The following is a 23,063-nucleotide window of genomic DNA, read 5'->3' as shown; positions in this document are numbered from 1 at the left end:
CCAGGACCAGAGGGGAATGGGTCGGTAGCCCTTCTAGTTTTTTGACGCATCAGGCGCAGGGGCCGTCGAGGGAGCCCGGGTAGAAGTGGAGGGAGAAGGGACAGTAGCTGCGCGAAGAGCAAGGTTGTTTTTGGGGCAAGCCTTTAGCATGTGGTCCTTTGCGCCACACTTCCAACAAACACCCTTTGCCATTTTGCCGTCAGCAGTCTTACGGAAGGGTAGACCGTTGGCATCGGGACCTGCAGAGGTACCCTTAGCTGGCTTGGTGTTGGGGACAGCTTTTTGGGCGCCAGCATTTCTCGAACGAGAATCTTGCTGAAAGGGGACCACACCAGGAGGCGGTTGGATTTTCCCGTTGTTTCCCCGGGTTCGGTTGTTGATCGTATTGTCCAGCGTGTTGCAGAAATTAGCGAACTGATCAAGCGTTCCCTTAGGGGCAGGATAGGTGTTCCAAGCCAGAGCGTCCTGTATGTGGGGCTTGAGGCCTCGCTGAAATAGTGCAATGGTGAAATCAGCGTCGGCCCAACCGAGTTTCTTCAACAGCGTTGTAAAAGCAGAGTGATAGGCAGTACAAGTACCTGTCTGCTTTAAGTCGAAGATCTGCTGGGTCGCAGTCATGCGCCAGTCAGGGTCATCGAAAGCCTCAGCTAACGATTTCATAAAATCGTCGTACGTTTCAAAGTTCATGTGTCCAGTGGCCGGGTCCATCCGAGGCATGGCCCAATCCAGAGCGCCATCTCTAAGGTAGGAGAAGGCAGTCATCAGCTTGCGCTGCTCCGTGCGGTGGTGCTTGGGTGCAGCAGCAAATTTGACCGCAAGTTGCCTCTGGAACGCCTGGAAGCCTTGCTGATTGCCATCATAGGGCACGACATCAAGATGCTTGTCGGCCTCTTTCAACGGATCGGCATCCTCTTCCCGTTTGACTCGGGGAAGAGACTCAAGGGAGTTGAAGCGGGCTTCAGCGCCAGCCTGGAACGCAGCCCAGTAAACCTGAGCCGCATCAGGAACAGAGCCAACGGGGATGGGCGGGGCACCATCGTCGGTGCGCAGACCAGACATGTAAGCCGCCACAATAGCCATTTTGATCTCAGCACTGAACTCCCTAGGAAGGGCACCGAGATGCCAGTTCTCAGGAGTTCGGTCAGGAATCGACAGGAGGAACGTATTGAGATGCTCGATCATTTCGCGAGTGAGGGCCATTGCGAGTTGAAACGTAATAGAGAGGGAAAAATAAATGAGGAGAGAAAAAAGTGCCAAAGAGAGCCAAAGTTGTAATAGCGTCGGGTCTTCAAATGAAGCTTAACAAAATATTACGGATAGGGCCCGAAGAAAGGATTAGGGTTCCGGGTACAGCCAACGACTCGGGACAATGATAGGTTCCTGAGGTGGACAGTCGGGCCTGTGGAGGAAGACGTCAGTTAGACAGAGTGCTAAGATGTATGGTCGGTTGAGATGAAGAGGCAACACACAACTTAGATGGCTATTCTGAGAATAGAGCGGCACAAAGAGGAAGGAGGAGGAACAATCACACACTTCAAAGAAGAAGAAAGGTTGAACTGCAAAGAAAGCAAGAACAGAATGGTATAAAGAAGAAGAAGAAGGTAAGCAAGTGCATGTGATTGTTAAGCTTGGAGAACAAGAGTAAACCTGATCAACTCAGGGCAGGAGACGACGATATTTATGTTGTCGGCGCTCCTGACAAAACTCTGTCTTCCCAAGCTAGAAACAATCAACATCTAACTACGAACAAAAGATAAGTCTCGTGTAAACAAGACGTAACAGGTTCGTAACAATCGAACCAGATAACAACCCCCACCTAAGCACGCAATGGCAATTGCAACAAGAAAACTCCGCAGCAGCAGAACAACGTCTATCAGAGCACCCGTGCTCAGCACATCCCACGACAACCTCATATCCGTTGATCAACTCACGATCTACACAGACCAACCTGTGCCATAAGCGCATCTTCATAGGTCGCCGACCTTCGGCGTTGTGGAAAAGAAGAGTGGGGTAGGTCTCATGCATAACCCTTAGCATGAGCAGTGTCAGGATAGCTATTCATGACAGAGCCCGCACTCGTTGCCAAACTGGCGCAGGATGCGCATCAGCTGGGCCTCGGAGGCTGACTCCTTGAGGCGTTCTAGAACAAGGAAGACCTCGTTCATGATGGCGGCGTTCTGCTCATCGCGCCGGCGCTTGCGCTCCAACATGAGAGCAATCTCTCGGGCGCGCTTCGCCGGAATCGTCTGGTCGTTGTTGTTGTTGTTGGTGTTGTTGGTGTCGTTCTCATCGCGCTGAGCCTGGCTGAACACGAACGGGCTCCCATCCAGTGCCTTAGGCGTCGGTGTTGTCGCGTCCGAGTCGCGCGAGTCGGGTGTCGAGGCAATCTCAACAACCGGCGCATCTTCAACACCTGCATCAACTTTCATCGATGAGGTGACGGGCGCATGCTGCGACGGTGAACGCAGCAGCTCGTCGTCGTCGGAACGCGGTTCCTGGCTCGCCATCTGGGCGAAACTCAGCCCCAGGCGCGTCGTGCGGCGCGTTTCATCGCGCGCGGTCGGTTTCTTGTCTATTTTGTTCGATGCACTGCTCGAACTAGTCTTGGAATCAATTGAGCCGTTGCTCAGAGTCGTTTTGGTGAGTTTTTCTGTCGATTTGGCCATTTTTGCAAAAGTTTTTCCGTTCTTCTTCTTTTGCCCAGAACCTTGTTGCTGTTTTTTCCCGCTAAACTTTGCTCCTACTACCACTGTCCCTGTCCGCTCCGCCAACCCTTACCAGCCTGCTGTGTCGACCCCGGCTCTGCCTCTGTCTCTGCCTCTGCCTCTGCCCGCGCCTGCGCCCACGCCCGTGCCCCGCGACATGTCGGGAAATGGAGAGCTCTAGGCGAACGTCGCCGTCTAGAGCCCCAAGGAGAGAAGATCGCTCGGGAGGAAATGGGGGCTAGGGGTACTTATATAGATGTTGTTCTAAATAAAACTTGTTCTACCTCTGCCTTCGTCGACTCCGGTTGCCTGTGTCTTGCCACTGTCTCTCCGCGCACCGCTACCCGCGCCCACGCTGCCATCCTGCCCATCTGCCCTCGTCCAATTGCTCAAGTAGTTGATGACCGAAATCCACCCGTCATAGACCAAGTTGCTGTCTTCGATCTTGGCCTCGGAGGATTGGACGAGAAACTTTACGCCTACATCGTCCCCGGTCAGTCTGAAGACCTTATCCTCGGTCAAGGATGGATTGCCAAACACGATGCTTCCCTTCGCCCCGCGCAAAACGAAGTATTCATCCGCCTGCCCACGCCTCTTCGCCTGACTACAACCACCGCTGACCCCAACGTTCTCCCCGTCTCCGCCCGCGCCATCCGTGCCTTCCAGTTGAGAGCCCGACGCTCTCCCAATGTCCGCATTTTCTCCGCCACGCTCCATGACATTGAGAAAGCTCTCAAAGCCAAGATCTACACCGACCCCCGTGCCAACTGTCCCGAGTGGCTTCTTCCCGTCATCGACGCCTTCGATAGGAAGAAAGCTTCTGAGCTTCCCCCGAACCGCCCTGGAATTGATACAGAGATCCGCCTTAAACCAGGCTTGTCCCCGCCCTCGTGTCCTCTGTACTCAATGAGCCGAGAAGAACTGCTGCTCCTCCGGAAAACCCTCTACGACCTGCTGGACGCTGGCTTTATCCGAGCTAGTAGTGCTGAAGGCGGTGCCCCCGTCATCTTCGTGAAGAAACCTGGTGGTGGTCTTCGTTTTTGCGTAGACTACCGTGCCCTGAACAGCGTCACGGAGAAGGATGGTTACCCGTTACCACTGATCAACGACACACTCCGTGACATCGCTGCCGCCAAGTACGTCTCCAAGGTCGATGTAATCTCCGCGTTCCACCGTCTCCGCCTGAAAGAAGGTAGTGAAGCCTACACGGCCTTCCGCACCCATCTCGGCGCGTATGAATGGCTAGTCACCCCTTTCGGCCTCACTGGTGCTCCTGCTGCTTTCCAACGTTTTATCAATCATGTGCTCTCCCGCTGGCTCGGTATCTCCTGCTCTGCTTACCTCGACGATGTAGTGATCTACAGCTCTGACTCCCGCACAGAACACCGTAACCTTGTCTGTCAGATCATCCGCGCTCTCGGAGATGCTGGCTTACAGCTTGACTGGGATAAAAGTGAATTTGAGTCCCCGTCCATCAAGTACCTTGGTTTCATCGTTGAACCCGGCTCCGGCATCCGTGCAGACCCTGACAAAGTCAAGGCTATCCAGGAATGGGAGGCTCCCACGTCTGTCCGCGGAGTCCGTAGTTTTCTTGGGTTTGCCAACTTCTACCGCTGTTTTGTCCCCGAATACTCCACCGTCGCTGCTCCCCTGACTCTGCTGACCAAGAAGGAGTCGCTGTGGTGCAGTGGTATAGCACCTGGCAAGGCTTTTCAGTTAGCTACCGAGAAGTCGTAGGTTCGATTCCTACCAGTGACGCCAATTTTCTACGAGCAGTCAACCTTGACTGGGGCACTTGGGGTTAGTGCTGCTCGTTGGAAATTCATACCAAAAGCTATTCATGTATTTCCTTTCTGTCATAACTTGGGGATTATATTTGTGGGATCTTAGATGTAACTGCCTCCCTGCCAGGGGTTTGGAGTATATTATGTGTAGTAGCTAGCTTGTTTGAGATTCCGTTAAACCTTGATTCGTGTATAGTATTAATATACACCTCGCCATAACCCTGTCAGGTTCCATGCGAGTAATGAATAAAAAAAAAAAAAAAAAAAGACCAAGAAGGATCAACCCTTCAAGTGGGAAGACGAACAACTCCGTTCGTTTGAAGCTTTGAAGAAGGCCCTTGTCTCTGCCCCGCTCCTTGCCACCTTTGACCCTGACCTCCCCACCATCGTTGAAGCCGATGCTTCCGGCTGGGCCCTGGGAGGTTCCCTCAGACAGCAAGGTGCTGATTCTCTTTGGCGTCCCGTTGCCTACTTCTCGCGAAAGCTTAGCCCAGCGGAAGTCAACTATCCTATCCACGATAAGGAAATGTTGGCCATCCACTCCTGCCTCCGCGCTTGGCGCTCCTACCTCGCTGGCATCCCGTTCGAAGTACACACCGACCACCAGAACCTGTTGTACTTCCAGAAGCAAAGAACCCTGTCAGAACGCCAATGTTACGGGTCGTGGACCCGATGTTGGATCATCTTTGGGCTGATCCATGTTGACCCACTTTTTGTGTGATTTGAAGTTGGGTCCACTTTCGGGTTAGGGTTTGTGGACCCACTTTTAGTCGACCAGGGTGCGACCCACTTTTTGTGTCACAAGGGTCGGGACCCACTTTTATGTGCACGGATGTTGCTCCACTTTTATTGTACAGGGGTCATAGGGCTGGTTGCCCTGGTGGGGCGCACACAACTGGATTGTCGAACGCCTATAAAGCAGAGCCAGTTCCCCCATCTTTAGTTTAGATTTTCTTCTTCCTTTTCTTTCTTTTCTTCCCTATGTTAAAGATAATAAACAGCATTTGGTCATAACTATGAGATTCTCTCATACTTAGTGAAACCCGTCACATATTATCTTTAACATCTTCTTGAGTTTTCTCACGATCCCCTGGAGTTACGGGATCCGTTCAAGAAGTTTTATATACAGTTTTCATCCCTCTATTTGGATATGTTCCTATCCCTGTTCTACCTGTTTGTTTTTATCCTATTTGGGCAAGTGCAATCTTATGCCATGTTGAGCCCTAGGACCCCCAGTTTTCCGCCTTTCCTCCCCGCCACGTTGCCACCCCAGGTCGCCACCATGCCCCAGCAGACCGAAGTCAACCCGCAGCCTGATGTTACCACGTTCCAGTTGTTACAGTCAGTGCATCAGCTGTTATCGAGCCAACAATGTTCCCCCTCTCCCACACACAATATCTCATGGCCCCAGTGGGATGGTCAGCCCTCTTCGTTCAAGCGTTTCTTCAATCAACTGAAGCTTAGAGCCCGGATCAGCCATCGCCACCGCCTCACTCCCAGCGAAATATGTTTCGAAATCTTTATGAGTATTCCCCAAAGCCAGCAGCCACGTTTGGATCTTTGGCTCGATCAAGGGGAAGCTCACGACTGGGACTGGGAGAAGCTTTTAGAACACATCAACGACCAGTTCACCGACAAGCAAGCTGTGATGAAGGCAGGTCAGAAGTTGATGACCATGAGAATGGGAGAAGCGCAGACTTTCAACGCGTTTCTGCAAGACTACGAATATTCGCTGAGCGCCTGTGGAGGTTGGCATTGGCCCGACAGATGCAAGATCCTATTCATAGATGCGGCCCTCAACGACACATTACAGTACCACCTCACTCCGAAGAAGTTACCCGACGACGATTACAACAAGTGGGTGACGAAAGTACGGACTATAGCTGGAAGAGTTGAGTGCTTGCCGCAATACGAAGCAAGATATAGAGAAGGATCTAGCAGCACGTGGTATGTGCAACAGCCAGTCGACCAAGAGGAGTTCCCGATCCCTGAAGCCGCGGAAGAATCGACAGACGAAGAAGACACCGAAGACGGACCCGAAGTACAGGTCCGGAAAGTACAGTTTCAGCAGAAGTCAGAAGTAGCAGCGTTGATCTCCCAGTTGGAGACCGCTGCCAAGATTATAGAAAAGAAGAGCCAGCAGAAGTTTGCTGAACCCCCGAAGCCACGAGCGCCATGGAGAGCGCAATCTGATATCGAAAAGGCACGACTACGACAAGCCTGTTTCCGTTGTTTAGAGCAGGGCCATCGTTCGTTTAGGTGCCCGAAGTTTCGCCCAGCAGAATCGCCCGCAGAAGTACATGCAACGACAACCCCGGAGAACCACAGTATCGACAAGAAGGTTACCAGGAGAGAATCCCCCACGAAGGACCGGCATGAACCTATTTCGCCACGAAAGACAAAGATTACGGATGCCCCCAAACAAGCGATTTCCCAGATGCATTCGTCCCCGTTCCTGATCGAAGCTTTTATCGACAACTCCTTCTACTGTGACGCCTTGTTCGATAGCGGATGCCTAGTAACGTCAGCCTTCAACGAATCGTTGGTGAAAAAGAAAGGCTTGCAACGGATGCCGATAACGAAGCGTGAGCTACGGTTAGCCGAGAATGACGAAAAGAAGAGATGGATTTCGGAAATTGCCTTTTGTGAGCTCGACATCGACGGACGCAAAGAAACAGTCTATGGTTACGTTATCCCCAATCTAGCTTACGACATGATTTTGGGAAAGCCATGGATGGAGCGCAACGATGTCGTTTATTTGGCCAAGGAACGAGTTATTCGTCTAGGTTCCGGAGCTGACGCCCTTATGGTTCGAGAGAAAGGTTGGCTCGACGCGCATGTTCCAGGCGCAAAGGCAAACATGGTTATGGCCTCTGTTTTCGCCGCTGAGATTCGCCATAGCAAGAAAAAGAAGGAAGAGATCCAGGTTTTCGCCGCCACGATCCACGACATCAACAAGGCTCTTGAAGTTAAGCGTCGCATGACCCTAGGAGAGATTACCGAGCAGCTTCCCGAAGAACTGAAGCACCTCGGCCACGTGTTTTTAGACGATGAGAAACGAGATTTGCCGCCCAACCGCCCCGGTATCGACCACGCTATCAAGTTAACCAAGGACAACAACGGCAAAGAGAAAGAAGTCCCGTGGGGCCCGCTGTACGGTATGTCTCGAGATGAACTCTTGGTCCTGCGTAAAACACTTTCGGATCACTTGGACAAGAATTGGATCCGAGCCAGCAGTTCGCCCGGTGGTGCGCCAGTCCTGTTTGTACGAAAGCCCGGGGGTGGCCTACGATTCTGTGTCGACTACCGTGGTATCAACGCCATCACGGAGAAAGACCGCTACCCCCTGCCCCTCATTAGCGAGACGCTGCGTTCGTTAGCCAAGGCCCGTTACTTCACCAAGGTTGACGTCCGCGCTGCGTTTCACAAGATTCGTGTCAAAGAGGGCGATGAATGGAAGACGGCTTTCCGGACAAGATTTGGACTATACGAGTGGCTTGTTACGCCTTTTGGACTTACTGGAGCACCAGCGACCTTCCAAAGATACATCAACAGCACTCTGCGTGAACATTTGGACGATTTCTGTTCCGCCTACCTCGACGATGTGTTGATTTATACCGATGGTAGTCGCAAGGAGCACATGGAAAAGGTCGAGCTCGTGCTGAAGAAGTTGGGAGATGCGGGTCTGTGTTTGGACCTTAACAAGTGCGAGTTCGCAGTTACGGAAACGAAGTATTTGGGTTTCATCATTCAGGCCGGCCAAGGAGTCAAGGTTGACCCAGCGAAGGTTGCCGCTATACGAGAATGGGTTCCGCCGACCAACGTCAAAGGGGTCCGCAGTTTTATCGGATTCGCCAATTTTTATCGTCAGTTCATCGACTCGTTTAGCGAAGTGGCGGCCCCTTTGGTCAGTTTAACGAAGAAGGGTGTCCCGTGGAAATGGGGCCAAGCCGAAGAGAGCGCGTTCGAGACGCTCAAGAATTTGTTCATCACGGCACCAGTTTTAGCAATGTGGGACGAAGACCGAACGACGGTGGTGGAGTGCGACTGCTCTGGTTGGGCACTTGGAGGCACTCTATCCCAGGTTGATGATGACGGCAAGTTGCGTCCGGTTGCGTTTTTCTCCAAGAAGTTGAGTCCTGCCGAAGTTAACTACGAGATTCATGACAAGGAGCTTTTGGCAGTGGTTAAGTGCCTTGAGGAATGGCGAGGCGAACTTAAGAGTTTGGGAGCGCCTTTCAAGATTTTGTCCGACCACAAGAACCTACAGTATTTCATGACGACTCGCAAACTTTCGGAGCGCCAGGTTCGGTGGTCGCAGATGCTTTCGGAGTTCGATTTTAAGCTGGAGTTTCGGTCAGGCAGCAAGAGTGGAAAGCCCGACGCCCTCAGTCGACGACAGCAAGATGTTCCGCAAGGCGAAGATGACGACCGCCTGAAGTCTCGGATCATGAAGCTCATCAAGGACCAATGGATTCCCCACACAGCAACGGTGCCTGTGGCAGCTGGTGACATCGCAGAAAGCCCCGACAATGTCCCGGACGGATCACGACTGTTTGTGCAACCGCACCTCCAAGAGCTTTGGGACCAAGCGAAGGACCACGACTCGGATATGCAGGAAATGTACCAAGCTTTGGCAGCAGGCGAACGAAGTTTTCCCCCGTCGCTGACCAAGAAGATAACGATATCCATAGCCGAGTGCGAATTCGACCAACGTGGAGCACTGTTATATCGCCACAAGTTGTTTGTTCCAGAATGGGAACCCCTACGGACGGCACTGATTCAGAAGACGCACGACTCACACATCACAGGCCACCCCGGACGCGACGGCACGCTTGCCATTCTGTCCCGCGAGTTTTTCTGGCCAGGTATATCGCGAGATGTGAGACGTTTTTGTGCGAACTGCAATGTTTGTGGGCGGTCGAAAGTGTGGCGCGAGCGTAAGAAGGGATTACTGTTGCCGCTTCCGATCCCGCAGCGACCCCACTCGGAGCTGGGTATAGACTTCATGACTGAGCTCCCCGCGAAGAAATCGGGAGATCCCCGCTACCTGATGGTGATTGTTGACCGTCTAACGGGAGGTGTTGCCTTGGAAGCCATGAACACGATGAAGGCCGAACAATGTGCAGAGAGTTTTCTGCAGTGTTACTGGAAGCACCATGGTTTCCCGCGCGCGCTGGTCTCTGATCGAGGCACTAACTGGACGAGCGAGTTTTGGACTCATCTTTGCAAGCTTACTGGTATCGAACAACGGTTGTCGACAGGTTTCCACCCACAGACTGACGGCGCAACGGAACGGATGAATCAAGAAGTTTTGACATACTTGCGATCGTTCATCACCTATTCGCAGTATGATTGGCCAGACTTGCTCCCCTCGGCCATGTTGGCGATCAACAACCGGAATACCTCGATGGGAATGAGTCCGTTTTTCCTGACGCACGGTTATCACGTCAGCCCAATCGAGCAAGTTACAGCAGAAGAGTCCGTTCCGCGAAGGCTAGAACACCGAGACGCCGAGAAGTTCATTCAGAGACTCCACGAAGGCTGGGAGCTAGCACAGGCAGCCATGGCAGCGCGACAACAGGACATGGAAGATCAGGCCAACCGATCGAGAGGCCCCCAGGTTCGGTTCGAAGTCGGAGACACCGTGTGGCTAAAGCTCAAGAATATTTCGACGCCGCAGCTATCAAAGAAGCTTTCCTGGACGAACGCGATGTACAAAGTCAGGAAGATTGTCTCTCCCCACGTTGTTGAGTTGGACGTGCCGACAAATGTTCACCCGAGATTCCACGTCGATTTGCTCAAGCCCGCCAGCCAGAACCCGTTCCCGTCGCAAGAAACGGACGACACGCAACCGCCGCCAATTGAAGAAAACGAATACGGCGAACCCGAGTACCTTGTTGAACGAATCCTGAGAAGCCGCCAGAGACGCGTTGGAAGAGGCTACCGCAGAGAAGTTCTTGTCAAATGGGCCGGATACGCAGAGCCAGATTGGAGACCGCGCGTTGATTTCGAGGACACCGAAGCGCTTGAGATGTTTGAAGCCGAGTTTGGAACAGAAGACGATGTGGGCGTACCAGAAGCTGACGCCCGGACAGGCCCCCGCACACGGACGAGAGGAGGGGGGTAATGTTACGGGTCGTGGACCCGATGTTGGATCATCTTTGGGCTGATCCATGTTGACCCACTTTTTGTGTGATTTGAAGTTGGGTCCACTTTCGGGTTAGGGTTTGTGGACCCACTTTTAGTCGACCAGGGTGCGACCCACTTTTTGTGTCACAAGGGTCGGGACCCACTTTTATGTGCACGGATGTTGCTCCACTTTTATTGTACAGGGGTCATAGGGCTGGTTGCCCTGGTGGGGCGCACACAACTGGATTGTCGAACGCCTATAAAGCAGAGCCAGTTCCCCCATCTTTAGTTTAGATTTTCTTCTTCCTTTTCTTTCTTTTCTTCCCTATGTTAAAGATAATAAACAGCATTTGGTCATAACTATGAGATTCTCTCATACTTAGTGAAACCCGTCACAGCCAACGCCGCTGGGCCCATGAATTGTCCGAGTTCGACTTTCGGTTAATTCATCGACCCGGCGTTACTCAAGTGACCTCCGATGCCCTTTCCCGCCGCGACCAAGACCTGCCCCAAGACCTCTCCGATGAACGCCTCCAGTCCCGTGTCCACCAAGTTCTCCGCCCTGACGGGCCCGACTTCGTCATTGCCGCCGCTGTTTGGGCTAAAGAGCCTGACAAAGACCCCGAAGGAACCCTGACCCTCGACCACGCTGCCCTAGATGCCCCTTTTGCTGACCCGGAACTCCAGACCCTCTGGCACTCGGCACTTACCCATAACGAACGTTATTGGCAAGCGCGACAAGCTGTCCAAGAACAAGCCCGCTCGTTCCCCAACGAGTGGGGCCTTCCTTGGCAGATCAGCGAGTGTACCCTCGACTCCGCCACCCGTCTCCTCTGGCGTGACCGCCTGTGGATCCCGTACTACGAGCCCCTCCGCACTCGTATCATCCAGCAAGTCCACGACTCCACGCTCACCGGTCACCCTGGAGGATCAGCAACCCGTGATCTTTTTTTTTTTTTTTTTTTTATTCATTACTCGCATGGAACCTGATAGGGTTATGGCGAGGTGCAGTAAATCTACACATAGCAAGGTACAATAAAACAAAATCCAAACTCCAACAAAACTCAACGACAAAGGAAATACGTCGTGTTCGACACAGTAATTTGTCCAAAGACACAAGCACCAACTCCTCCTCACTCCTCAACTTCCTCCACTCTCCTCACACCACTACTTTCTCTTGTCCCCACACCTTCTACCCAGGCCTTCGTGCAAAAACCCGTCTTGCGAACAAACTTCAGCAGCACCTCGGTTCCGTTATTCGTATTGAAGAGCGTCGGGAGATCTAGCGACTTAGGACTCAATGCCATGGCCATCTCTTGACGCTCTGCAGAAAATGCGGCGCAGTGCAGCAGCACATGCTCAACGCTCTCGCTTTCATGTTCTTGACAACGGCGGCACCGGTCCGAGTCCGTCTTCTTGATGAGCAGCAGATAGGGCAACAAGTTGCCTTTACCCACCTTCATCTGGAAGTACGCCGAGGTTAGCCATCTTGGTCCGGAAACCTTGGGCGCCTTAGCACGGAGAACTGGATCACCACCGATGGTACGCAGGTAGTGCGAGCCATGGGAGGGACCAGCGGCGGTGTCTCGCTCAAAAGCCCAGAGAGTCTCCCACTTGTCCATGGTAAACCTCCTAACCCTGGCGAAGACACTGCCCAGTGAGCTGAACTTGCGTTCATCATCACTCTCGAGAGCCTGGCGTGCAACCGCGTCTGCAATCTCGTTCCCCGCTATGCCCATGTGCCCGGGACACCACATCACCGTGACTGGCGACGTGAATGTACCGAGGACGCGGCGGGCCTGCCACGCGAAGTGGCCGTGCTTGCGGAGCCGCGCAATGGCAGCTTGGCTGTCGACAAACACATAGCAGGGGCGAGCTTGCTTTGTTATTTTTTCTGTTTTGGCGAGGAGCGTGAGTGCCTCCACGATGGCGGCGCTCTCGCAGTCTGCAACCTCCACATCTTGCAGTCGGTGACTGACTTTCGTTTTGATTTCACCGGTTTTGGTATCGACCACGCACGCTGCAAGTGAGCACCTGGAGCCTTCTTTGGAGCCGTCCGTATACACGGTGACGGCATCGTTCGGAAGTCTTGACAAGAACTGGGCATGCCTGACGGCAGCGTCCTCCTTGGGTCCAGGGTCGACGACGATGGAGATGCGGTCGGTCAGTGGCGGCTGCCAGGGACTATCCCACTCCTGTCGGCGACGTTCTCGTCTCCACATGCCTGCCACCAATGGCTTCAACTCGCGCATGATGCAGCCGAGTCGAGTCTTGATACTCATGTTATGCCCCAGGAGAGGCAGGTCTGAGTCATCGGGGGCAAGCTCGTCCTTGTCGGGTTGGGACGCAACACGGACGGGATGGTTGCGTTGGAGGCGGAGAGTGCGAGCGGCGTAGGCCATGCGTGCTTTGGCGAATCGAATAGAGGGGGGCGGGAGGCCGGCCTCGACTTCGACGGCGCGTGTTGGTGAACCGCGGAATGTACCCAGGATACGGGCGGCAGCTTGGCTTTGCAGTTTCTGGTATACCCTTTGCAGACTGAGCTGGGGTTTTGACGGGTCGTACCAGAGAATTGATCCGTAATCGGCGACGGTACCCACACAGGAGATGTAGAGCTGACGGAGTGCCGCGATGGACAGTCCACGCGTGTTCGAAGCGAGCCGAAGCAAGCCGCGGAACGCGATCTCAGCCTTTTGGGTCCGTGCCTGGACGTGCTGTTTAAACGAAAGTCTGTTGTCGAAATGGAAACCTAGCCACTTGACCATCTTTTGGGGACGCACAGTGACATCACCTACTCGGACAGTTTGGGAGGCCCATTTTGCAGCATCGGTGTAGTGGATCAGCTCAGTTTTGCTCTCTTCAAACTCAATGCCGTAGTTGCGAGCCTTGGCCCGCAGCTCCGTCACGAGTTCTTCGAGAAGCGCCGCCGAACGCCTCGGGCTTTTGGACGCCACGGTTACGCTGAAGTCGTCTATATACGACAGCTGAAGTTGTGGTGTGTCGCCGGCCACCCGAGCCACTATATGCCGAGCATACAACAGGAAGAGTAGAGGACTGATGGGGGAACCTTGGGGGATGCCGATGTTAACCGGGGTCATCGGAAACGGCTGACCCTCGATGTGCAGGCCGACAGTACGGTCCTGGAGGAACGAAGCAACCCATTTTCGGAACACCAGGGGAAGACCGAGCTCACGTAAGCTGCGCATCAAGCAGGGCTTTGACACGTGGTCGAAAGCGCCCTTGACGTCAAGGAAGAGAGTGCTTGGAACGAGCTTCATCTCCTTGACCTTCTGCAGGTGGCTGACGTATACGAGAGCGGCGTCCATGGCTGAACGCTGTTTGCGGCCTCCCAGTTGAGTGTCGTCTAGAAGCGAGCTGTCATGGCAATTAGCGAGGTACCCTAAGCGGGTCGCAAAGACTTTCTCGAGCACTTTGCCTAGACAGTTGAGCAGTGAGATGATGCGGTAGGACTTTACGACTGAATAATCAGCCTTTCCGTCTTTCGCGAGCACAATCCCAGTAGCTTGCTTCCAGAGTGTGGGGTGTATTCCGAGGCGAGACAGGGCTTTGTAGACGGAGAGAAAGGGCGCGGGATGGGCCTCAAAGGCGATCTGGATGATCTTGGCGTTCATGCCGTCGGGCCCGGGGGCCTTCTTGGCGTTGGCGGACATGATTGCCTCCTTGATCTCGTGGTCTGTAAGGTCAGGCCAGGGGTATATGCTTCGGTCGGTGTCGTTCGGGGGGGTGTCGTGATGGGGGTCGTGATGGGGGTCGTGTGTATCGGCAACGTCAGGTCGGGGGTCGACACCTGCGCTAGACGTAGCACCCAGTAGCGTCAGGAAAGCCTTTTCCTTCTCCTCGGGGGTATTGGCTAACCCGTCTGGCCCCTGGATGGGGGGGAAGTAACTCGCCGTGGCTGGCTTGGTGTATTTCCAGGCTGTGTAGACCTTTTCGTTGTCAGCGTCAGAAAGAAAGGTAGTCCAGTGAGTAGACTTAGCATCTTCGACAGCATGGGTGTACTTGTTGCGAATCGAATGAAACTCAACCAGCGACAGCCTGCCTCGTCTGTATCTTCTCTCTGCGCGCGATGCGGCCTGACGTTGTGATTGTAGCTCGGGCGTCCACCATGGCTTTGCGCGGGCACTGTGCCTCTTCACTGACATGCACCTCTGACAAGCAGATTGCAGGGCCTCGGAAAGCAGTCGCGCCATTGCGTCACCGTCTGCAGAAATCTCTGCCAGGGACAGCTGAAGCTCAAGGTCAGCCTGGCCAGCCAGCCATTCCTTGCGAAACAGCGACCAGTCGGCCGTCTTGGTGTTGAACGCCGGGTTACGTGTTAGGGTTTTGGGTGTGGTGGTGCTGACGTAATCAAAACTGATGGCCCGGTGATCGGAGCCCGTCTCCTGAAGATACCTCCAGTTCGTAAACAGGCCCGGTCGAGACCGCAGGGAAAATGCGAGGTCGATCACCGAGGTCGTGCTGCTGTTGACGTATGTGCCGCCGTTGCGTTCAACGTAGTCGTCGTCGACAATCAGGGTGGCATTCTGCGACATCAGCCAGTTAGCAAAAGAGTCAGCTCGTGGTTCGTGGGGATGCTCTCGCTGGGAATTCCACCAATGGTGATGGAGATTGAAGTCGCCGAGAAGCAAAGTACTGGTGTCAATATTGCGCGATAAAAGATTGGTGCGCTCAATGGTATAGGGGCGGGGTTGGGTCTCGGGGACAGGCTGCACAGTCAGCTGGCGTTCGTTGTAGACATTGAGAAGCGAAAACGGCTCCGACGCAAGGATGCGCAGGGTCTGAATATCACTCTCAGCATCGCCAAACTCGAACAGCACAGAAAACGGCAGGCCTTGGCGGACGTAGGTCAGGACCCGCGGGCGCAAAGGCATGGCCTCGAGATTCCTAACATTAAACGGCACAACCAGGGTGAAGCCCGGCTGCGTCAATGTTCTATACCCAGCTTTGAGTTTTATGGTATAAGGCTCCTGGATGCAGACAATGTCCGCCTTTCCGGTTGCAGCAGCCTCAAGTATTGTCTCATGAACAGCCTTCATTTTGTGCACGTTGTGCTGAAGGATGCGTAGACGTTGTCCGGCCGTAGGGCCCTCTTTCATAGGCGAGGGGGGCCGTCTGTCGTAGATTTGCGGTCAACGTAGGGCACTGCTGGGACAATAGCGCCGCCGACGTTGACGTTTTTGCCGACACACTTGTCGTAGTCAGCCTGGGTCAGGGCCTCGACGACCACCGAGCCAGCCTGCTTACCCTTGGCAGGGACCACAAGCCAGCGCAGCGAGTCGGAGATCTTGACGCCGTTGAAGTCCGCCATGTCCTTGGGCAGCTCCTTGAGACTGTCGAAACCGTCTTCAATCGGCACACCGTGGATGACAAAGCAGAGCTTTGACGACTTGTGTGTTCTGGAGCCGGGAGATGTGGCGCGCGTGAACTCGCAGGCGCCAAAGCAGGACAGCTCCTTGACCACGCGCTGCAGATTGGAGGTCATCAATTTGACGGCCTCACTGTCCACAGCGTGCAGCAAGATGTTGCCCGCCTTGGTGCGCTGGACCGCAGACACTGCAGTCTTGCCAAGAAGGCGGTTCACCGCGTCGCGCACGCGTCGCTGGGGCAGCGCGCTGGCTCTCGACTCGGGTGTGGTGACAATAACGACGGCCGTTTTCTCGCGAGGGGCAGTCGTGGTGGTCGTGGTGGTGGTCGTGTTGGGGGCGGGGGTCGTGGTTTTGTCGGCAGCCTTCTTCTGGGCGCGCTTGGCGACTACGGTCCACGTGTCGGGGGACTCAGTGGGCGCGTCGGCATCAGCCATAGCCGTGTCCGGGGCGGGAGGCGAGGCGGCGTCATCGGTAGTAGTAGTGGCGGTCGAGGTGGTGGTCGAGGTAGTGGTGTCGGGTGTGCTGGACTGGTCGCCAGCGGTGTCGATGACCATAGCATCAGCCTGGTCAGTGGCAGCGGTTGCGGCGGTTGCGGCGGTCGCAGCATTTTTTTTGGCCTTTTTGCCGCGGCGTCTGCGCTTATTGGCCTTAGGCGCAGGGGTGGCGTTTTTTTTGCTGGCACAGGGCTCACTGCCCAGGACAGAAGGCGCGGCTGGCACCTCAGGTGTCTGTGTCGCAGCCTCGCTGTACGCAGCCACGGCTGCAGCCTCGTGTGCTGGCTTGGGGCGGGCAGCCTTTGAGACTTCCATCTCAACCAGCGTTTTGTGGTCGTGGCGCGACATTACGACGAGCCCGCACTCGTTGCCAAACTGGCGCAGGATGCGCATCAGCTGGGCCTCGGAGGCTGACTCCTTGAGTCGTTCTAGAACAAGGAAGACCTCGTTCATGATGGCGGCGTTCTGCTCGTCGCGCCGGCGCTTGCGCTCCAACATGAGAGCAATCTCTCGGGCGCGCTTCGCCGGAATCGTCTGGTCGTTGTTGTTGTTGTTGGTGTTGTTGGTGTTGTTGGTGTCGTTCTCATCGCGCTGAGCCTGGCTGAACACGAACAGGTTCCCATCCAGTGCATTAGGCGTCGGCGTTGTCGCGTCCGAGTCGCGCGAGTCGGGTGTCGAGGGAATCTCAACAACCGGCGCATCTTCAACACCTGCATCGACTTTCATCGATGAGGTGACGGGCGCATGCTGCGACGGTGAACGCAGCAGCTCGTCGTCGTCGGAACGCGGTTCCTGGCTCGCCATCTGGGCAAAACTCAGCCCCAGGCGCGTCGTGCGGCGCGTTTCATCGCGCGCGGTCGGTTTCTTGTCTATTTTGTTCGATGCACTGCTCGAACTAGTCTTGGAATCAATTGAGCTGTTGCTCAGAGTCGTTTTGGTGAGTTTTTCTGTCGATTTGGCCATTTTTGCAAAGGTTTTTTTTGCCGCTCTATTCTCAGAATAGCCCAACCCGTGATCTAGTCAGCCGCTCCTACGCTTGGCCTGGCCTCTCTGACGATGTCCGCCGCTTCGTTGGTAATTGCGACACTTGCGGTAAAAGCAAGATTTGGCGCGACCAGAAGCGTGGCCTCCTGAAGCCCCTGCCCGTCCCAGACCGCGCCTGGCAAGAACTCGCCATGGATTTCATCGTCGGCCTCCCCGAGTCCGAAGGCTGCACTACTATCTTAGGTATTACAGACCGGCTGTCAAAGAGTAAAATCTTGATACCGCTGAAATCGTATACTGCCTCTGACGTAGCTAGAGCCTTCATCACACACGTCTTTGCCCACCATGGTCTACCCCGCGCCATCACGTCCGACCGAGGTCCCCAGTTCACCGGTTTATTCTGGACAGAAGTCTGTCGCCAGCTCTCCATCACCCGCCGCCTCTCCACTGCGTTCCATCCCGAGACCGACGGCGCCCAAGAGCGCTCCAACCAGGAGATCGAGACCTACCTCCGTGCCTTCACTGTTTTCCTGCAAGACGACTGGGCTGCACTTCTTCCCCAAGCCCAGGTCGCCCTGAACAATCGCACCGCTACTGCCACTGGCCTTTCCCCCTTTTTCTTCACCCACGGTTACAACATTGACCCCCTTGACATGACTACCGACCACGAACCAGGCTCCACCGTTTCCCCCGCCACTGCCGGCCACAACTGGCTCGCCAAGCACCGCGACGCAACCGCGTTCGCCCAGGCCTCCATGGCATTCGCCCTTGAAACACAGGAACGACATGCCAACCGGGGACGCCAGGCAGCGGAAGCTTTCAAAGTCGGCGACCGAGTCTACCTGCGTCTGCGCAACGTGCGCACCATCCGCCCCTCGAAGACACTCGACTGGCTTGCCTTGCCCTACCGCGTTATCCAAGTCGTCGGTACGCACGCTGTCAAACTAGACACGCCCACCGGTATCCACCCCGTCTTCCACGTGAGTCTTGTCCGCCGCGCCCGTGATGACCCTCTGCCTTCCCAAGTCTTAGCCAACCCGGAACCACCTGCAATCGCGCCCGAAGAAGCCTCCGGCGATTTAGTGGCTGGCGAGTACCTTGTCGACGAGATCCTACAACACAAGGTCGTCGACAAACGTCACAAAGTGCTCGTCCAGTGGACTGGATGGGCAGAGCCAACATGGGAACCCTTGTCACACGTCCTAGACACAGCAGCGCTCGAGAGATACGAGCAGACCCACGAGTGCCCCTGGAAGTTGCCAGCAGTCCCCCGGAGGAGAGGGAGGAGGAGGCGATTGTAACGATCTATGGATCGAGGTAGGCTCAGGCTCCGCCCTCACCGCCGTTTACACCGCCGTCCACACCGCCTTGCACACCGCCGTTACTCACCGCCTGCCAAACCCGTGTGCACACCGTCGTTGTCAAGGGTACGCGTCATACCTCTACCGCGCGTATATAGATAGTGTTGTTTCCGCCCGTTTTCTTGTACATTACTCTTTTCTCTTCATCTGTTTCTTAATTTATTTCTGCTGTTCTAAAAGCGTTCTCCTTTAGACCGTAAAGCCTTACAGACGACAACGAGAATCATGTCAAAAGAATTGGAGACCGGCAAGCCGGTGATAAAATCAAGGGACACAGATGTCCACCGAGCTTGCGGAATGGTCAGAGGTTTCAGTAGACCGTAGGGACTATGTCGCGCGGACTTGATCCGTTGGCAGACCTCACAATTTCGGATGTACCGGATGACATCACGACGCATCCCGGGCCACCAGTATTCCCGAACAAGAAGTTCAAAAGTGTTCTTTTGTCCAGGGTGTCCGCTAGGCATAATATCATGACAATTCTTCAATGCACGAACTCGTAGATCCTCGTTCGGCAAATATAGAAGGTCGTTGACAAACAAAAGACCGTCATTGTCAAGCCTGCAGACACTGAGGTCCACATCTGGAGGTTTGGTCGACTGGCCTCGAAGAGCAGAAATAACATCAAGAGCCCACTTGTCCGTGGATAGCGCGATTTTTACCTCGTCTACCAAAGACATGGTACCAATAAAATTTTCAGGGGGAATAATAGGAGCACACAGCTCTTTATCCTCCTCAGAAGAAGAAGAAACGAGGTCTTCGTAGCGTCTGGTCAGGGCATCAGCTCTAGAATTCAAGGAGCCAGGCCTATAAGTGATGACATAACGGTACTCGCTCAGTTCCATAGCCCACCTCGCTTGCCGTCTGTTCATGGCCGGAATTTGCTTAAGAACGGCTAAATTCCGATGGTCCGTCAATACCAGAACAGGTTTTTCCAGACTTTCAACCATGAATCGCCACGACTTTAGAGACTCCACAATGGCTAACAACTCCTTGTCACCTACGCCGTAGTTACACTGGGCAGGATTCATTTTTTGAGAGAAATAGGCCACGGGGTGTAGTAGAAGCCCCTTGTCAGTCGGGTGGTATTGAGACATGACGGCAGATATTACACGGTCAGACGCGTCTGTTTCAATAACAGTGTCCAACAGGTAATCAAAGTGCTTGAGGATAGGTTCAGAGCAGAAAAGGTCCTTCAGGGTGTGAAATGCTGCCTCACATTCAGAGGACCAGACAAAAGATTGCGTCTTTTTAGTCAACTCGAAGAGAGGTGTGCAGATTCTAGAGAAGTCACGGATGAACCTCCTATAGAAATTGGCAAAACCCAAAAAGGACTGGACTCCCTTAACAGTTCGGGGAGCCTCCCACTCACGGACAGCCGCAACTTTAGCGGGGTCCATCTTTAGAGCATCGGCTGAAATAACAAAGCCAACAAAGTGTAAGAACGTAGATAACGTCACGGTCAAAGATGAACTAAAAGGGTTAGAACCCTGACCGTGCACGCTAAACTCCAATAGTACGTGCAAGACGAAACGGCTAGAGCAATAACAGGAAGTTAGAACTCTACTACTGCACAATAAGGCACAGAGACGTGCACGATAACAAGCAAAAGCAAGAGAGTCCAAGATATAGTCTCCAACTACGATCTAGACTCTCGGTCAAAGCGGACGATTGAAATCTACGCAGGTAGCATTTCGATAGGAGGCCACGCGGAGCGTGCGACTCAAAACTTACATAAAAAGGACAGTAGCAACTTAACGAGACTTGGTTTCCTTTAGAACTCAAGTTGAAGTTTGCGTTTCAAGAGACTCCCACCTTAAGAAACGTTCGTACTACACATTCCCTTACCTTATCATACTTATTTTACTTCACCTTACTTCCGACTCCCTTATTTTCCTTCAATTGAATATCAACTCTAAACTCATTCTATTACCTCTCCTACCATATTACACTCTTCAACTTCTTCTCGTTTGACTTTGGAGTTGTAATTCTTTATCTCTTTTATTCCACAAACACTTTATTATTTCTTTCAAAAAAAAAACTACCTCCTCCCCAGGAAATGAAGATGGCTCTCCAGGATGGACCCAAGGACACTACAGGCCATGTTGATGGCGAGGGAGTTACCCCTGTAGTGGAAGCCAGTCAGGCTCACCCCGGAGGTTCGCTGGTCAGCTCGGACTCATCGACAAGAGCCGAGCCCCACGAGGCCGATGGAGGGCACGAACCGCCCAGCTCCTCGTCGTCTGACGACGAGGAACAAGTTCAAGAAGCGTGCCCCAAGTGGGCACAGAACCTCATACTTCAGCTTGCCACACAGGCAGGAAAAGCTGAACGACGCCAGAGCGAGGCGCTGGACCAAATGGTCAAGGTTTTCAGCGACAGCCAGGAGGCTGCGCAGCGTCGCAAGATCCCAAAGGCCCCGACTTACAGTGTCCAAAAGCTCAAACTTGAAGCCACTGTTGGTGAAGTCGAGGATTGGATTGCGGGAATCATCGAGGTCAACGCGACTATGGCACCCGGACAACCGGACCGCTACTATGTCGTGTGGGCAGTCGCCCAAATGCAGGCTCACCTGCAGAACAGCTGGCGGGGGCACCGCAAAGCGAAAGGGCTCGACAACCCCACCTTCGAGGATCTAGCGTCGTTCTTGCGCAAAGAACATTCCAACCCAGGACAGCGTATTAAGGACACAATAGATGCGTTGGAGAATCTGTCCCCTCGGGAGGACGAGGACCCACTGACGCACTTTACGTCCTATCAGAACTATGTCTCGCTGCTGGGACCAAAGTATGCCCCGATGGGTCGTTACGAAGTTTTCCGTTTTCTTGGAAAGTTCCCCGGCTGGTTGCAGAGGGAATTCACCAAACAGGAGAAGTGGAAGGTAGACACGGTCGAGGAAGTGGCTTATGCCCTGCACCGACTGTGGAAATCGTCCTACAGAACCCTGAAAGGAAAGAAGACCGAGGAGAACGACCGCAAGGCTCGGACCAGGAAGCGGGAGTATGCTGAGCCAACCAAGAAAGCCTGGAAAAAGACGCACGACCAAAGTGAGGGAGTGCAGTGCTTTGGCTGTGGTAAAATGGGCCACTACAAAAGCAACTGCCCAACCAAGCGGGTTGAGAAGAGGCGCACCCAGGATGATGGCCGTGGCACCCGGGTTGAGGCCAAACGGCCGAAGGTGCAACAGACTAGTCCCCTGAAGCCAGCAGAGATTTTCTCCAGCAGTGAGGACTCGGGAAACGAGTAGAGGTAGACTCGGGTTCCCTATCGGGGCTACCTCTAATTAGCGCAGCACCAGGAACATGTCTCCAGACACGTGGTTTTGTCAGAGTCGACAGACAGTGGAAGGCTCTCAAGATCGATCTAGATACATGCTCTGAGGTTCCATTAATTGATGTCTCATTTGCTGAAAAAATGAACTTTGAAAAAGTGAATGACGATTCCCAGGAACTAGGCGCTGCCGACGAAGGGATAAATATGAAAACCAAAGGCACTTACCGTGTATTGGCGAAACTTATAGATGAAGAAGGGGTTTCCAAACGATGCAACATGCTATGTCTAGGCGTAAATCGACCAGACGGAAACCCGCTTTTAATGTCACGTATGACCCTGTCTGAGCTAGGCACGGTAATCGACACGGTCAGTGGAAACTTCAAGTTTAAGACCATCGTTACAGAAGATGCAGAAACGTTCTGGCGCCATTGCAAGCACAAAGAACGGGTATATGTGATGAACGTAAGGCTAGACGCCTCAGGACAGGTACAAATAGGGATACCGAGATGTTTGCAAGAATACAGAGACGTATTCTCAGAAGAAAAGGCCAAAGAGTTACCAATACTCGAAGGCGCTGTGCACGAAATAGAAATACAAAAGGGGGCGGAGATACCCAACGGTGGCATTTATCCGATCAACCCCAGACAGCAAGAAGCACTAAGGCAATACATCGAAGAAAATTTACTGTTAGGACGGATTAACCCATCCAGAAGTCCAGCGGGATCCCCAGTAATCTTCGTACCAAAGGCGGACGGTACGCTACGACTTTGCGTCGACTACCGAAAATTAAATGCTATCACAATCAGAAACCGGCATGCGTTGCCGCTGATGAAAGATATTGTGTCACAACTAAGCGAAGCTACAGTATTCTCGAAGATAGATTTACGAGATGCCTATCACAGGATCTCAATAAAACCCGAAGATCGCTGGTTGACGGCATTCA

At 53.7% G+C, this 23,063-nt stretch overlaps 9 protein-coding genes across 9 annotated transcripts; 4 read left to right on the top strand and 5 right to left on the bottom strand.

Annotated features, from left to right (window-relative positions):
• Positions 1 to 33: 33 nt before the first annotated feature.
• BROUX77_004780 (uncharacterized protein) lies at positions 34 to 1,200 on the bottom strand (the record flags this gene model as incomplete). The annotated part of the gene is made up of 1 exon (XM_073749580.1): positions 34 to 1,200. One exon carries the CDS (start codon positions 1,198 to 1,200, stop codon positions 34 to 36), a length of 1,167 nt encoding a protein of 388 aa, XP_073605237.1.
• Positions 1,201 to 2,054: 854 nt separating this feature from the next.
• On the bottom strand, positions 2,055 to 2,666 carry BROUX77_004779 (uncharacterized protein; the record flags this gene model as incomplete). Its single annotated transcript, XM_073749579.1, has 1 exon — positions 2,055 to 2,666. One exon carries the CDS (start codon positions 2,664 to 2,666, stop codon positions 2,055 to 2,057), a length of 612 nt encoding a protein of 203 aa, XP_073605236.1.
• A 270-nt stretch (positions 2,667 to 2,936) lies between these two features.
• BROUX77_004778 (uncharacterized protein) lies at positions 2,937 to 4,442 on the top strand (the record flags this gene model as incomplete). Its single annotated transcript, XM_073749578.1, has 1 exon — positions 2,937 to 4,442. One exon carries the CDS (start codon positions 2,937 to 2,939, stop codon positions 4,440 to 4,442), a length of 1,506 nt encoding a protein of 501 aa, XP_073605235.1.
• Positions 4,443 to 5,771: 1,329 nt separating this feature from the next.
• BROUX77_004777 (uncharacterized protein) lies at positions 5,772 to 11,635 on the top strand (the record flags this gene model as incomplete). The annotated part of the gene is made up of 3 exons (XM_073749576.1): positions 5,772 to 10,615; positions 11,020 to 11,515; positions 11,615 to 11,635. The coding sequence occupies 3 exons, from the start codon at positions 5,772 to 5,774 to the stop codon at positions 11,633 to 11,635; spliced, it is 5,361 nt and encodes a 1,786-aa protein (XP_073605234.1).
• Positions 11,636 to 11,754: 119 nt separating this feature from the next.
• Positions 11,755 to 15,678, bottom strand: BROUX77_004776 (uncharacterized protein; the record flags this gene model as incomplete). The annotated part of the gene is made up of 1 exon (XM_073749575.1): positions 11,755 to 15,678. One exon carries the CDS (start codon positions 15,676 to 15,678, stop codon positions 11,755 to 11,757), a length of 3,924 nt encoding a protein of 1,307 aa, XP_073605233.1.
• A 56-nt stretch (positions 15,679 to 15,734) lies between these two features.
• BROUX77_004775 (uncharacterized protein) lies at positions 15,735 to 17,465 on the bottom strand (the record flags this gene model as incomplete). Its single annotated transcript, XM_073749574.1, has 1 exon — positions 15,735 to 17,465. One exon carries the CDS (start codon positions 17,463 to 17,465, stop codon positions 15,735 to 15,737), a length of 1,731 nt encoding a protein of 576 aa, XP_073605232.1.
• Positions 17,466 to 17,677: 212 nt separating this feature from the next.
• Positions 17,678 to 18,787, top strand: BROUX77_004774 (uncharacterized protein; the record flags this gene model as incomplete). Its single annotated transcript, XM_073749573.1, has 1 exon — positions 17,678 to 18,787. One exon carries the CDS (start codon positions 17,678 to 17,680, stop codon positions 18,785 to 18,787), a length of 1,110 nt encoding a protein of 369 aa, XP_073605231.1.
• A 233-nt stretch (positions 18,788 to 19,020) lies between these two features.
• On the bottom strand, positions 19,021 to 20,247 carry BROUX77_004773 (uncharacterized protein; the record flags this gene model as incomplete). The annotated part of the gene is made up of 1 exon (XM_073749572.1): positions 19,021 to 20,247. The coding sequence occupies one exon, from the start codon at positions 20,245 to 20,247 to the stop codon at positions 19,021 to 19,023; it is 1,227 nt and encodes a 408-aa protein (XP_073605230.1).
• A 659-nt stretch (positions 20,248 to 20,906) lies between these two features.
• On the top strand, positions 20,907 to 22,094 carry BROUX77_004772 (uncharacterized protein; the record flags this gene model as incomplete). The annotated part of the gene is made up of 1 exon (XM_073749571.1): positions 20,907 to 22,094. One exon carries the CDS (start codon positions 20,907 to 20,909, stop codon positions 22,092 to 22,094), a length of 1,188 nt encoding a protein of 395 aa, XP_073605229.1.
• Between the last annotated feature and the right edge of the window lie 969 nt (positions 22,095 to 23,063).

The sequence above is a fragment of the Berkeleyomyces rouxiae genome, assembly GCF_048999995.1.
Source record: "Berkeleyomyces rouxiae strain 22BRR77 chromosome Unknown BrBRR77_ptg000004l, whole genome shotgun sequence".
Taxonomy (NCBI): domain Eukaryota; kingdom Fungi; phylum Ascomycota; class Sordariomycetes; order Microascales; family Ceratocystidaceae; genus Berkeleyomyces; species Berkeleyomyces rouxiae.
Note: the sequence above shows the minus strand (reverse complement) of the source record. Positions and strands in the feature narration are given on the sequence as shown.